Below are 14,012 nucleotides of genomic sequence, written 5' to 3'. Positions count from 1 at the left end.
CATATAAACTTTATATGGTGAGAATATCTTTATGTTGTGTTTACGACTTTTTGCTCTGCCCCTAAGTGGCAAAAAAGTTATAATAATGTAGGGATTAAGAACCTTAATATGCATTTATATTAAGAAAATGTTCATCATGGGTCCAAAATACAGAACAGCTAAATGTGAGCTAATAGTATTTAAAGAAAACAGAAGTTGGAGGACTAGATGACGGACCTGCTGTGTCAGCAAGCATCCACCCTGCTGAAATGTCGTTGAGCAATACGCTCACTCACAACCAGCTCCAGGGACATTTTTGTATGTCTTAGCCTGACCTCTGACCCTTCTGTGACCTCTAATCTTCCTGAGTAGGGGGGAGGCGGAAAAAGAATATTGTTACAGGAAGAAATAAATTTCTTTTTTCTATCTCAGGGCAAGTGTTTGATCTATGTAGACATTCATAATTTGGGTTTACCAGATGAACTATGTATATGTACAGACAGGAGAAAATGACACCCTAAACGTATAATATTTATGAATGGGGTTCAGAGGTGTGTATACATGTGAACATACAGCAGTGAAAGTTCTGATTTCCCATCATCATCTAGTATCTTATTTCCATCAGCCAAATCCAGAATCAATTGCAGGGTGAGGAATGAGACCAAGCAGTGGTTGAAACTCCATAGCTCTCCCGGGGACCTAATCCAAGTTTATCTATCATCTGCCTTGTCAACACAACACTGCTTCTTAACCGACCCGAACTAATACAGCAGTTGCTCTGTATAACCTACACGCCTACTCCCCAGAGAAGCCATGAGGAAAAACTCACACCGCAAACAAGCAGAGAAGCACGAGGCCAGCAGAGAAGAAACAGGCCTCTGAGTGATGTTCTCGCCCAGACAGAGGCCCCTCATTGAGAAAAAGACAAGTAACAATGCATTATATTCATATTGGAGTGGAGCCCAGAGTCCTCCACTGTGAATATCACCTTTCAGTATGAACCTCTCAGCAACGGGGCAGCTCTATTAATAACAGAATTTCAGTTACTGTTGGATTTTTATCAAAATGGGAGACTTGTGTGTGGTTGCCTGTGTCCTGATCTTCCGACAGGTTGCCTGAAAAATATACCAATGAAAAGTGTCTACAGTAATCTATAGTATTGTCTGGTTTCTCTGTCAGTCCCTCAGTCACTGGCAAAGTGTCACTGTGACAGAAAGAAAGGATGAAACCAAGAGTAGAGTTTTCGTTGAGGAAGGTGAAAATGGAGTATGCGCTGAAAGGAAATACAACATAATTACCTCATTATTCTGTGTTTGATAAGAAGTACCAAGGACATTTTAAAAGCCTAAATCAATGCCGTTAACCGGCAAGCATGCCTATATCCACCTGAAAGGGCTTCCTGTTAGTTATTAATTGTGGTAAATATCTTAGTATTGTGGTAAGAAAAATGTTCCAGTGAAGGAAAATGTTTTCTATGCTTCACTGGCAAAAAACAACAGCTATAAATCAGAGGCCATGTAAGTTGTAAACTATGTAACATCCAGATGTTATTTTGTAAGAGAATCACGAAGAAAACCGCTAACATTGCTACTTGAACCGATCTCATGTTCTTCTTCCAGGAAACGGGGGGAAAGAGGATACTAATCCAAGTCAGGCCAGTTTACACCGTTTCCCCATGTCACTGTGGTGACCTCATTCAGTCGGAATGGTGCAGAATGTGGTTTACTACAATACTAGAGACTGACAGTTATGCAGCAGTACATTCTCATCTGGAACCAAAGGCACCCCAGGCAAAGGTTATTCCTCCCTCAGAGCCATCAACTGCAGCTATTGCATTAAAGTTACTGATTACTTTGAAATTCATCTTTTCAAGGACTGTTCCCACGTTGCAGATGTTTGGCACACTGGCCACCTGACAAAGATCACTGGCACAAAGCCACCTTCACCTCACTTCCTTGAAATTTTCTATTGCATCATCAGTGAAAAAGATGGTTTCAATCTGTTTGGAAAAGTTAAATTCAAAGTTCATTCTTGGCCTTTGAAATAGCAGTTGATAATGACAATCTCACATCAAAATCAGTTTCAAAGTTTTATAAAGCTTTCAAGCATATCACATGATCTTCATCAGTATTGGGGGTAACCAGTGGTCAGAGAATTGTAGGTGTTTCTGTAGACAGATGAACTTTGACGCTCGACACTTCTGTTGACGCAGACCCAAAATCCTTAAATTGCTCTGAAAAAAATCATCTTCCGCAGAACATCATGTAACATGACTGACGTAGTTTTGAAAAATGTTTTATTTAATCGGCAAACACCTTTTCACGGCACTTACTACAATACCCATAGGCATCAAAGTCCCAAAGAACCACACAATACCTCTGAATACCCCTTCCAGGTGTTCCTTTCACAGCGGACACAGTGGGGTCCAAAAGTTACAGACCACTTTCCCATTCACTTGAGAGTGTGCTCTGGGGAAAATGAAGTGTCTGTCTAACCCCTATATTGAATGGACCAGAGAAGCATACCTAGTTGTATCTGCAATTACCAATTTTTAGCCTTGCTAGCCGTATGGCTCTTGCAATGGCAATGTCGGACTGTCAGTGAGTCCACCACTTTGTTCCGGACTGAAGTATCTCATACAAGCACAGGATTGACTGCCATGAAATTTGGTACAGTCATTCGAGGTAATGACTTTGCTGATCCCTGACATTTGTGGTTTTGATAGAAATGTCTTGACAGCTATTGGATGTATTGCCATGAACTCTGGTTCAGACGTTCATGTCTGCCTGAGGATGATTTCCCTTAACTTTTCATCTTGTGCCAACATCTGGTCAAAAATTTTAATTTGTTCAACACTTTGGTATATGACTAAATACGTGCTAGATTACTGACATCAGCTTTGGCTTTACATTTGTGCTAATTAGCAAATTTCTAGCAATTGTCACATCTAAAAAATGCGGCACATTGCATTATATAACATTGTCCATGCAATGGAAGCTACTTTTTCATTCCATGGAGGAATACTTGAGGTCACTAGTGGATAAATTTACACACTTAGAATTCGGATGGTCTAAAAAATGGCAGACGGTAATTGTGTGCACTGGCTAGTAAATACGGGCTGATTTCCGACACAGACAATGTGAGCATGTTAGCATGCCACCGATAGCATATAGTACAAAGCACTCACAGACCCGGGTGTGGTAGTTAATGCATAAAGCCTTACTCAAATCAAACATAAGTGGCAGTCGCCTTGAATGCAGAATCAGTTACCATGATTGTTCTAATAGTCTGCATTTTGTTTGAATTAAGCATTCACTTAAAAGTATAAAGTGTAAGTCTTGTTTTTCAGAGTATATATATGTGGTCCTGCCTTGTGTCAGTTCATTGGATACACGGAAATTGTAGCTAATTGATTGGCTAGTGCAGGGACATGTTGACAGCCCCGGTGGTTGCCCTGAACATTACCACACCAAACTCAAGTCTAAACCCAATCAGCAAACCACCGCAATCTATCTGAAAACCGATGCAACACCTATGTTACAGCACTGCCTTGTAGCTGCAGTTATCTGTATTCTATCCTTTAATTCCCCCTTTTGGTGTTACCTCATTCGCTAGCTGGCTACAGTATGTCTGTGTATAGTCTGGCGATATGCAGGAAATCCCTTAAGTTTCTTATTTCTGTACAGCAGAACTGCCAAACTAGGGGAAGTGAGCCCAAGCTCAGTAGGTTTTTATACAGGACAGACTTCTCTTCCATAAACTTCTCACGGTCAACCGAGTCAACATACCTCAGTTTTTAGGTCTTGACAATATTTTCCACATTCCATTCTGTTGAATCACTGCAGGCCTTTCTCAAGCTTAGCTGTTTATCTGTAGTCTTACAGCAACAATTTCTGTTGTTTACAAAATGCAAAACCTATTTACTGAATGGTATCCACTTCACCTAGATTGGAATTTCCCTGCAACCTTTCTATAATAAAATTCCACACCGGAACAACATTCTCCTCTCTTATACATAGTACTTTATTGGGAAGTTTTACAAAAGATTAAAGCGTCATTATAAAAAGCTTTTTTATTTCACAGTGTTTCATAGAAATACATTGAAAATACAAAAAGACCAAAATACTTTAACTCTTCCAAACGTTACATACAAAATGTTCTTCAGCTCAGTCACTTTTGGTCCAATAAGTTGCAACATCATAGCATGTGAGTAACCACGTGGGGCTTGTGCTCATCTGTTTGTACAGCTTCTGCACCCAAAACATATGGGTTCACTCCCTCTGTGTGTGGGTGTGTGTGTGAGTCACTGTAACTGTTCGATGGTAGGAGAAAGTATCACAGGCTGTAGACTGACTATTGCCTCACTCTGCCTGAACAGGCTGGATGAGTTTTTCCGAGAAGATCCCAAAGTGCGTTTCTAGATCTCTGTGCTTGTTCCAGCTCTCCTCCCTGATCCCCTTCACCAGGCCTTCCTGCCACGAGAAACATGTAACATCTAAGATTTCATGGAAGCAAATCAACCCTTTAATCGGAAACTTTGTGAATGTTAGAATTTACTTTTACCATGATTTCCTGCTTTACAAAGGGATTGCCAAAAACACCTGCGGCCCTGCTCACAACAAAGTGTCTTATCTTACCATTGGGAGTCCACCTAAATGGCACCGAGAGCTCCTAGCTAATAGTTTCTTCTTAAGGGTTAATCTCCAGAGCTGTTGAGCGCAACTTTTAGTGATGGTTGATAAATGAATCGCATGCATCAGTGAATGTGAAATAAAATATTAATCGGTACATAGGAGTTGTGAAGGAACTTAAAGATTGGATTACATTCAATTAGGAAAAAAAAAAATCTTAAATCAAACTATGAATAAAATTAAACTTATCATTTTGAATTGTATTCAAAAATAAAATAAATCCAAAAAATTAACTTAAAAATTCGATTAAAAATGTAATGAAAAAAATTCTTTTAACTAAATTAAATTATCACTTTATTTTTATTTAGATTCATTAACAAACATTTTAGATATTTTATAAATTGTGTCGCAAATGTCATATGAAACAAAGAAAAATATTGACTTGTTTTTTGACTTAATTCATCTTTTGATGAGGTAATTCCACATTTAGCACACAATGTACAGATAATAGCCATGAAACCAGCTTTATTTTTTTTTTATTTTATTTGGGGATTATTTCATGTTTGCTTAATGAACTGTCAAACATATAGATTGTTTCAATTTGCTGGTGAGTTGATTCAATTCTTATAAACTCAATAAGACAAGAGTCTTGAAGTTACGGCTTACATGCCGCTTATGTTTCTCCTAACTCTGCCAAGTAAAAGCTACTTACAGATTTAGGATGTTTCGTGAATAGGGCCCCTGATGTTTAGTAGGAATACTTTCATTTGAAACATTTTCAGCTTTCAGATCCATTTTATCTGCAGTGGAAATCTCTCACTGTGACATCAGTTGAAGTTGTTTAAAAAAAAAAAAAAAAAAAAAAAATCACCACTTAAGAAAAAGACAGCAATGTGATGTGCTATGATAAACAGTACATCACCAGCAGGATGTACATAAAAGGCCTGAAACAGAAACGACAAATCCCCACACAAATGTACTAGCCTAACCAGCATATTCAGGTTCAGAGGAAGGTCCACAGCCAAAAGAGGGAGAAAACTTTATAGGAAAACTGTCTTTAATTTACCTCCTCTATCTCTCAAGTACCACAGGAAGTTACAGAAACACACACAAACCTCTTGAGTGTCAGCAAGCACCAGGATGATGTCTCCCTGTTCAAACTGGAGCAGGCCGTCTTCAGATGCTGCATGGCTCTCTAGTGCCACCCCCTGGTGTAAAACACGGGATACATCAATGCCAGCTTAATATTGAACATGGCAATTTGCACAGATGTCAGTTAACTTTCAAAAGGTCAGTTCATCCAAACGATTAAGTTACATTTTCCAGCTTTTCAGCTGTGTTTGAGATCCAACTGAATAAAATGGAGGGAACTGCAATTTGTTTGTGTTTCTCACAGATTCGAAAACTTACATTTCAAAAAGTCAACCGCAACTAGCGTATACACATACGAATACACAAAGAACACATTGTCAACTATTTCTTCAGGACAAAGTAGTTGCAATAAAAAAATTTTCACACTGAGGTCTTTTAAATGTTGTCCTTTTTTTAAATGCCATGAGCAACCACAAAAAAAAAAAATCCATTCATCCTCCTATGTATTGGGGTAGAAGCAGAAATTTCAGAGATAGATACCTTATCTCAAAACCGTGACAAATTAAATGAAAGCTGTCTCCATGGCTAGATACCAATGGAGCAAAATGAGAAAATATTTTCTTTTTAGTAATCTGGTGAACCAACCCTTTAACTCAACCCTGGTTCAAACATTCCATACCATACCACTGTGTGCAAAAAAAAAACCAAAAACAAAACTAATTCCTTAAACTTGCTTTAACTGACACAACATCAAAACATCATCAGCTTTTAAGTTGATATGACAACTGCTTATTTGCCCATCCATCCCTACCAACTCCTGAGGGAAATATCTGGCTCTTTCTTACTATAAAGCTCCGTAAAGCCGAGGGGAGCTGCAGATTCAGGTGATAATTGTCTTTAGGTTCTGTGCTTGAGTGAACCCTTTCACATTAGCACATCGTCATTTGATACATCGTTATTATAAAAATATTGATTAAAGCCACTTTAAAGCAAAGTTAGGTACCTTGTATAGGAAGCCAGGTGGACTGTGGGAACTGGAGTCATCTCGTAATTCAGCTGTCTCCTGGTTGACTGATGCTTCCTCTGTCTCCTCTTGCTCCTCAGCGGGTAGGAGGGGGCATTTGTCTGTGAACTGGGAGGAGAGGCGAGGAGCAGGAACCGGTGGAGGTTTGGGCTTGGCCTCCTTTAAAAGTGGAACATCAACATTCTCCTGCTCAGGACTCTGTGGGGCATCACTATCTGCAGAATCAGGGGGATTGGACACTTCCTGACTTGCTTCCCCTGACTTTGGGAATCCAACCCTGGATTCTTCTGACTGGTTTGTAGCAAGCTCTGCTTCCGCTTCGGCTTCTGCTCCCGCTTCGGCTTCTGCTCCCGCTTCAGCTTCTGCTCCCGCTTCAGCTTCAGCTTCTGCTCCCGCTTCAGCTTCTGCTCCCGCTTCAGCTTCTGCTCCCGCTTCAGCTTCTGCTCCCGCTTCCTCCTCCAGCTCCTCTGGACTTTGACCCCCTGTGCTCCTGTCGCTGTTCCCATTGTCACATACTGACTGCCTCTTGGGTGTATTGGTGCCGCTGGAGCTGAGATCGGAGTTTGACGAGTTGACATCTTTGGATGAGACACTGCTCTCTTCTGGTGGGCTGGTTCCTTCAGAGATGCTCTGGGTTCGTTGGGCAGGGGAAGAAGGCACAGCGTCTTTTCCATTTTGGGTGGAGGAATGGATGGAGACATGGTCAGCTGGGAATGCAGTATTGCAGGGGATGGGATTGGAGATAACCAGGGACTTTCTCTTCTTTGACTTGCCCGACATGCTATTTGAAGAAAAAAAGTACTTATTACATATTATTTTTACTGCACATAAGTACACATTTTATAAATCTAACAGAAGATGCAGAAAAGAGCTTGTTTTTATTAGTGCCTCAGCATATAGAACAGAAATGGCAGACGGGCAGCATTAGGTATGTATACTAATACTGACAAGAAACTTCTTGTTGGGAACACTGTAACCATAGAAGAGGAAACATTAGCAACACAATGCCTTACCTGTTCAGACCCTTGATAATGAAAGCTTTTCCTGAGTGCTGAGTCTCCACTTTCTTCATCACATTGTAAAGCTCCCGGTTAAGCTGCAAAACAAATTGCAACATTAACAAACAAATCAACTTGCAACACCAATACCCCATTAAATCTGATCTAAAGCTGTTGTCATGTTGTCATGGCAGTTTTTCCACCATCATTACTTGTATGAGAGCGATGAAATAACAATGATCAGTGTAATCTCTTACCACACTCATTTCCTTATAGAAGACATCTCTCAGGTTTGATATGTTTTGGAACACTGTCACATAGCAACCTATACGGCTACAGAGACAAACAGAGCAGCTCAGTTTATCTACACAACCTTCTTCAGTAAGTGACATGTCAAGTTCAGTTTTGTTGTCCTACATTTCGAGAGCAGGTAGATCATGGATAAAATTCCTGCTTGGAATAATTCCAATGGTAAACACTAGAATGCACATTAACACATCAGAAACTGAGTTGTTTTTTTGTTTTTTTTTCCAAAACTTTCAGTCAAGAATAATGTCAGAAAACATGTCAATAATGTTTTTTTGCACTATAGCCTGACCATTACTGGAACGTTCAGGCTAATACTGATGTTGATATTTGAGTGTTTTAAGACATTTGAGAATGATTCAGCGGCCAATAAGTAAAAAGCAAAAAATAAAACAAATAAACAAATATTAACACAAATACTTCTAAATAAATTAGAAGAGCACTCAGAGTGCGCAGACCTCCGCCAAGGCAAATGTCAAACAATTACACCAGAGTTCAGTGAAAAAAATTCAAATTCGTAGTAAAGGATCGAGTTCTATTTTACACCCAGTTACCTTATTAGTCATGCACATGTTGAGTTAGTTTTTGAAGAAAACCTCACCTAGGATCCTTCTGATCCAACATAACAAAGCTGAGAACATCCAGGTCTGCAGTTTTTTCAGACAGATTGGGTGCATGTCATTCCCACCTCTCTCATTTCACCTAATTTTCTGTCATCTAGCCACTGTCTTATCTAAAATAGGCATTAAAGCCCTCCAAAACAATAAAAATAAAAAGGCAAGTGGTGTGAAGACCATTTTTTAAAATTAAATATGAAATGTTACAGTAAATAATGCGTGTGTGACTTCAGATTTGTTCTCATTCAATAACCAACGCCCTACCCAAGATATTTTAAAAAGCTGAAAATCTCTGACATTTATGTATTTCTAATACCACTTAAATTGCTTATTCGCACATATCCACAGACTTTTAACATATTTTAAGTGCCAATAAGTCCAAATAAACCTTGGTAGTCAGAAGACACTTGCACATGAGCTTTCAACCTGTTTATTCATACACATATTATACCTTTACTTATCTTTTCATGATCCAAAATTCCACAGGGTCAAACATACCTCTGATAGAGAACAGGCAGCTCCTCCCTCAACTCGTTATTTATTTCTTCAAAGACGTTCTGGGCCTTGTTAAACTCTTCTTCTGCCTGTCACAGAGGATTTGAGAGCAGAATTTTTTTCTTTTTTTAATTTACAGTTAAGTCACTCTTGTCAGCCAACACTCTGCATCACTGTGTACTGTAATACTAATGCTACCTTTGCTATTTTGGCTTCATCCTTTTTCTTGGCACTCTGTAGGGCCTCCAGGTGGTGTCGTGCTGAGTCATAGTCCACCAGCTTGCGACCTCGTTTAGCAACTCGTTCCTGAAAAACAGAGGGCGGTTCTGCTAAATAAAAGTGTCATCCTCTAGCAGCAACAAGATGGATCATCTCACCACGTGTCATCAAAAATCAGAAAGTTTTAGGTACAGTTTTGCAGGAACTGGTTCAAGTTTTAAAGCATCACGTTACCTTGCACTCAGGGAACTGGCCTGTATAGTTCTCCATTGTGCGGACAATCTGGTCATTCAGTTTCTCTTCAAAGTCGTTCCACAGCAAGTCTTCACTCTAAGAGACACAGTTGTTATCAAATCAGTGCAAAATGTAACAAGTCTTTCTAGCTGCTAGACAACTTAAACCAAGCCACAAACATTATTTCAACAAAGGTTTGTTCCACAAAGAAGGATATGACCACTAGTGCACGATAGCGAAATGCTTCATTCACTCAATTTAACTAACAATATGCAGCAACCGACCTAAGCAGATGGACTGTGATCCTCCTAAATCAAAATAAATGAATTCCTCGGCCACTACATTTATTAACTCTAGTGTAGTGGAAGAAATACTGTCCATAATTGTCGAGCCAAGGAGACATAAATATTTTTTGACAGTTGAACATAAGCCTCATTTACCATAAACTTCTCACTTTTATTCCGTCTTTTATTCATCCTCACTGCAACTTGATTAGCAGTTAAATTATGCTAAAAACAGCCCAACTACAGGATTATCAAAGAGTGATGGAAAAGTTAGGACAAATGTAACTGATGTTTAAAAAACTAATTCAATGTCTATTATATTTCTGAAATATTCAAATTTGTCAAACCTCAAATATGCGACACAACTGTTTGGTAGTATGAGGAGCAAAACCCCTTTCAGTAGGCTATTTCTCCATCTTGTGTTGTTTTACAGAAATGCTGTCTGGCACATCTAAGCAGCATAACAATAGGACTGGACATGAAAATCATCTGTATCTCCAGCATATTATGATTAATTCTTTACTTTTTTATATTTAAAGAGAACTACTACCCTATTCTGCATTTCCCCTTAGCTCTACAAAGCTTTTTAGAGTCTTTCAGCTCATAGTTTTGGTTTTAAGGGCCAAAACTTTACTGTTTCATCGAATTTTTTGGCTTTGTGGACGGGCTCTCAGATTACTTTTGCGCACATATTCACACATCATGAACATACTTCTGTAATGACAGCAAGGTCTTCCACCCCGTTCCAGTCTGATTCGTAGATGTCTCGCAGCGTCTGGGACATTCGCTTGGACGTGTCATGCACAGCTGTGGAAAACAGCAGGAAATTGTGGCAGCATAAACAACATCTTTTAATGTAATCATGACTCCACATGGATCAACTTATCATCTAGCATCAGCAGCACACAGACCATTGTGGTGGTATTGTTTTAAGGGTTTGTGGCACTGTTACACCCATACGAGAAGGTCAGAACAACACTAGTTTCCTGGCTGGAGCTCACAATGCAGGAGGAATAGCTGACAACACTAGAAACGCAATGGTTTCTTTCACACGAATGGCATATGCCATGCTGTGTCTGCTGTTTTAATTTGTGGGATTTTATTTGTTCTCGTACAACATGGCAACGCAAACTGAATTGGAAAAGTCAGACACAGAATCCAAGAATAGAAGAAATTCACTTCCCTTTTTTTCACCTACTCTCCTCCTGAGCAAAGAGTGGTGGTGTGTGTCTGTACATGCTTTATATGCTGTCAAACCTACCTTTCACTGCTGTATAGTAGGCTTTGACGTCTTTAAACAACCTGCTTCCATCGATCTGTGTGCAGAAGTAAAAAACAAAGCAGAAAACTAAAAAGAAGTTAAATTCAGTGACACCCAGTTTCAGTATCATTGTGGGTGATCTGTGCCACTTATGCCTCATCATTTCCTTAACAACCTAAAGTAATGAAATCAGTACGTTTCTGTGGAACTGCAGACCGCTTTCATTTGCAGTGTAACTTTTTACACATCTGGTTTCCAGCTGCATATAATCCACAAAACAATACAATCTGACCACCCTGTCGAGTTTAAAGTTAATTACAATCAAATCTTTTCATGTGATGATGGCAGTGGTGAAGTGAAAGTAGCATTGTGTCAGCACATAGACATCCTTCCTGTTGCTCCCTGTCAGTTTCCCTCCAATATGTGGTGTAGTTGTTGCCTGAGGCACTGAATGAGCGTTGACCGACCTAAAAGTGAACCTGTAAGGTCTGCCTAACAGCATATTGTGGCCACACGTGAACAATGGGATCATGATGAATGCTAAAACATAGTGTAAAGATAACACAAGTAGAAAAGGGCCATAAAGTCAGGGCACTGATTCAGTCATTTCCATTATACTGCAATATCAATCTAAAGTTTGTTAACAGTAGCACATGTGCTAATGGTCACGCCCGACCAAGTAAGGCTATAACAACAACACCTCTGAGTGTATTACACTGAGTAAGGGTGTGTTTTACTGCTCTTAAATTTAGCTTTTTAATTCGTAAAAAGAATATTGTGGGGGGTTTTTCCCTCTTTCAGAAGTTACATAGTCTTGCTTTAAATCCTTTTAGAGACAAAAACTGGGTCGAGTGATTAGTTCAAAAGGATGTGAATAACCCCTTTAAATGGATAGTTTCTTGATAAGAAAATAAGAGAGTTGCATCTTGTTTCAAGTATTTCCTGTTTTCAAGGGCAAGTTGACTGAACTTGTGGCTTGGCATCTCAACGCAAAAACCATACACTTTTCTTTTTTAACTGATAGCTGTTTAACAATAAAAGCAGGCTTTACATGACCTTTATTTGAGCCTTGGAGCGAATAGCGAAGGACTACCATGTGAAGAGACCTTCTTATGTTGAAAAGGTAAAGTGCTGGTGTGGTGTACCTGTTGTTTGTTGAGGTTCTGGAAACATAGCTCAAACTGTTCATCCTTGGTCTCCATGGTTTTGCCGAGTTTCTGAAGGACCTGAGAGAGGACAACCGAGTAAGAGTAGGTAAGTTTCAACATTAGACAGACTTGGGTTTCTATCATTAATGATTACTAGAGGTAGACCCATCAGATGGCCTGGCTGATTTACTTATCAGTCCACGTACAGCATATGGCCATACTGATATATCTGCAATAAATTAATTTGGGGATCCATCGCACTACATTGGCCTGGCTGATATTTTGCTCTAGCACTGTTAGTCACGACAAACCAATGCACCATATGCAGCACCATGCACCGCCATGGATCTTCTAAACTATATACGTGTGCCTGACTATTACAGGGTCCTTCACAGTCCACTGAATGCAGCTGTTTGAGAGACTGAATGACACATTTCATGACATTTAGCTTTAAAGCTGCAACAACGGCTCTCATTATTATGTCTATCCTTCCATTTTCCATGGGGGAAAAAAAAAAAAAAATCCCTGAATCCCCTGAATAAGCTTCGATCTTGCAAACTCAGAGTACATGAAAACGCCAGCCAGAAATAGCTGTTTTGAGGTGGAGCAGTGAAATCAAACAAGTTGACCACAAAGTGAGTGAGAAAGGCTCAGCAAGTGAGGGGAAGTGCACAGTCAGGAAGTGGCAGCTTTTGTGTCCGCACACAGCTGCACAGCACTCAACAGCACTATGGTTTTCTGACAGGCACGGTCCGGCTACTGTTTTATACAACCTGGAAATCCTTCAGAATCTGGACCGTCGATAACACACAGGAGACAAGGCCCAGAGCATGGGGTTTGTAGTCCTGCACCCTGAACGGTCTGCATAGACACTTTCCCTCTCGCTTATGGTCAGTATCACGGGCTATTAGATCCAGTTAGGCTTGACATGTTTTGATCCTCTCACCTTGGAGGATTTCATCTTGAGTTACAGCTCTATACTGACCTACATAACGGCACCAGAGTTTGAGAGGGTAACAGTGGCTACACAACATATTTATGAGCAAAACGGCCAGTCTCTTATTTGCAAACTTCTTCTGAGGTAAATAAATAGGAGTGAAATTAAACCATTTTTCCCTCTGAAACTCTCTTAAGGATCCTGCTTGTCCCTGTTTGGGAGCATTTGTTGTATACTACAAGCTACAACCCTCCGTCATATGTGCCACAAGCAAACCGTTATTATATCAATTCTGAGGAAAAGTCTGGTTAGTTTTACAGCAGGGCTCCTACAGAGCTTAAACCGACACAAGATAAAGCTGGTTGACAAAACTAGCTCGGTAAGACCGTCTCGTGGCTTCTACCAACCTCATGACAGTGCACAGCTTTTACAATCTAGAAGATACATGGACCCAGTGTAACTTTATCGAGTTGCTTTCCCTGGCTCACCTTCTCCTGAGCTCGATTCAGGGACTTCTGGACCCGTTTGGCGAGGAATCCAGCTCCAGCCTGGAGGTTCGGGCCCATCTTGTTGTCTGCCATCGCCAGTAGTTTCTTTCTTCTTCTTTTTTCCCCCCCCTCTGTGTTTCTCCTCTTTGAGCTCAGTCCGCCTCCCGTCTGCTTCCTCTCGAGAAACCACCTCGCCGAGACTGAACTGCGACTTCGGTTCAAGGCGGTGGAGGTGGAGCAACTGTCAAGACACGGACACCCACGCGCTCTCGCTCTCGCTCTCTCTCTCTGACTCACGC

At 40.2% G+C, this 14,012-nt stretch overlaps 1 protein-coding gene across 1 annotated transcript; it reads right to left on the bottom strand.

Annotated features, from left to right (window-relative positions):
* Positions 1 to 3,981: 3,981 nt before the first annotated feature.
* bin2b (bridging integrator 2b) lies at positions 3,982 to 13,993 on the bottom strand. Its single transcript, XM_040158580.1, has 12 exons — positions 13,714 to 13,993; positions 12,286 to 12,366; positions 11,141 to 11,195; positions 10,592 to 10,686; positions 9,596 to 9,691; positions 9,341 to 9,448; positions 9,146 to 9,231; positions 7,982 to 8,057; positions 7,740 to 7,822; positions 6,706 to 7,507; positions 5,726 to 5,818; positions 3,982 to 4,451 (listed from the first exon to the last, which is right to left on the bottom strand). Exons 1-12 carry the CDS (start codon positions 13,804 to 13,806, stop codon positions 4,341 to 4,343), a joined length of 1,779 nt encoding a protein of 592 aa, XP_040014514.1. The 5' UTR covers positions 13,807 to 13,993; the 3' UTR covers positions 3,982 to 4,340.
* Positions 13,994 to 14,012: the final 19 nt, after the last annotated feature.

Source organism: Xiphias gladius, chromosome 21 (genome assembly GCF_016859285.1).
Source record: "Xiphias gladius isolate SHS-SW01 ecotype Sanya breed wild chromosome 21, ASM1685928v1, whole genome shotgun sequence".
Lineage (NCBI taxonomy): Eukaryota > Metazoa > Chordata > Actinopteri > Istiophoriformes > Xiphiidae > Xiphias > Xiphias gladius.
Note: the sequence above shows the minus strand (reverse complement) of the source record. Positions and strands in the feature narration are given on the sequence as shown.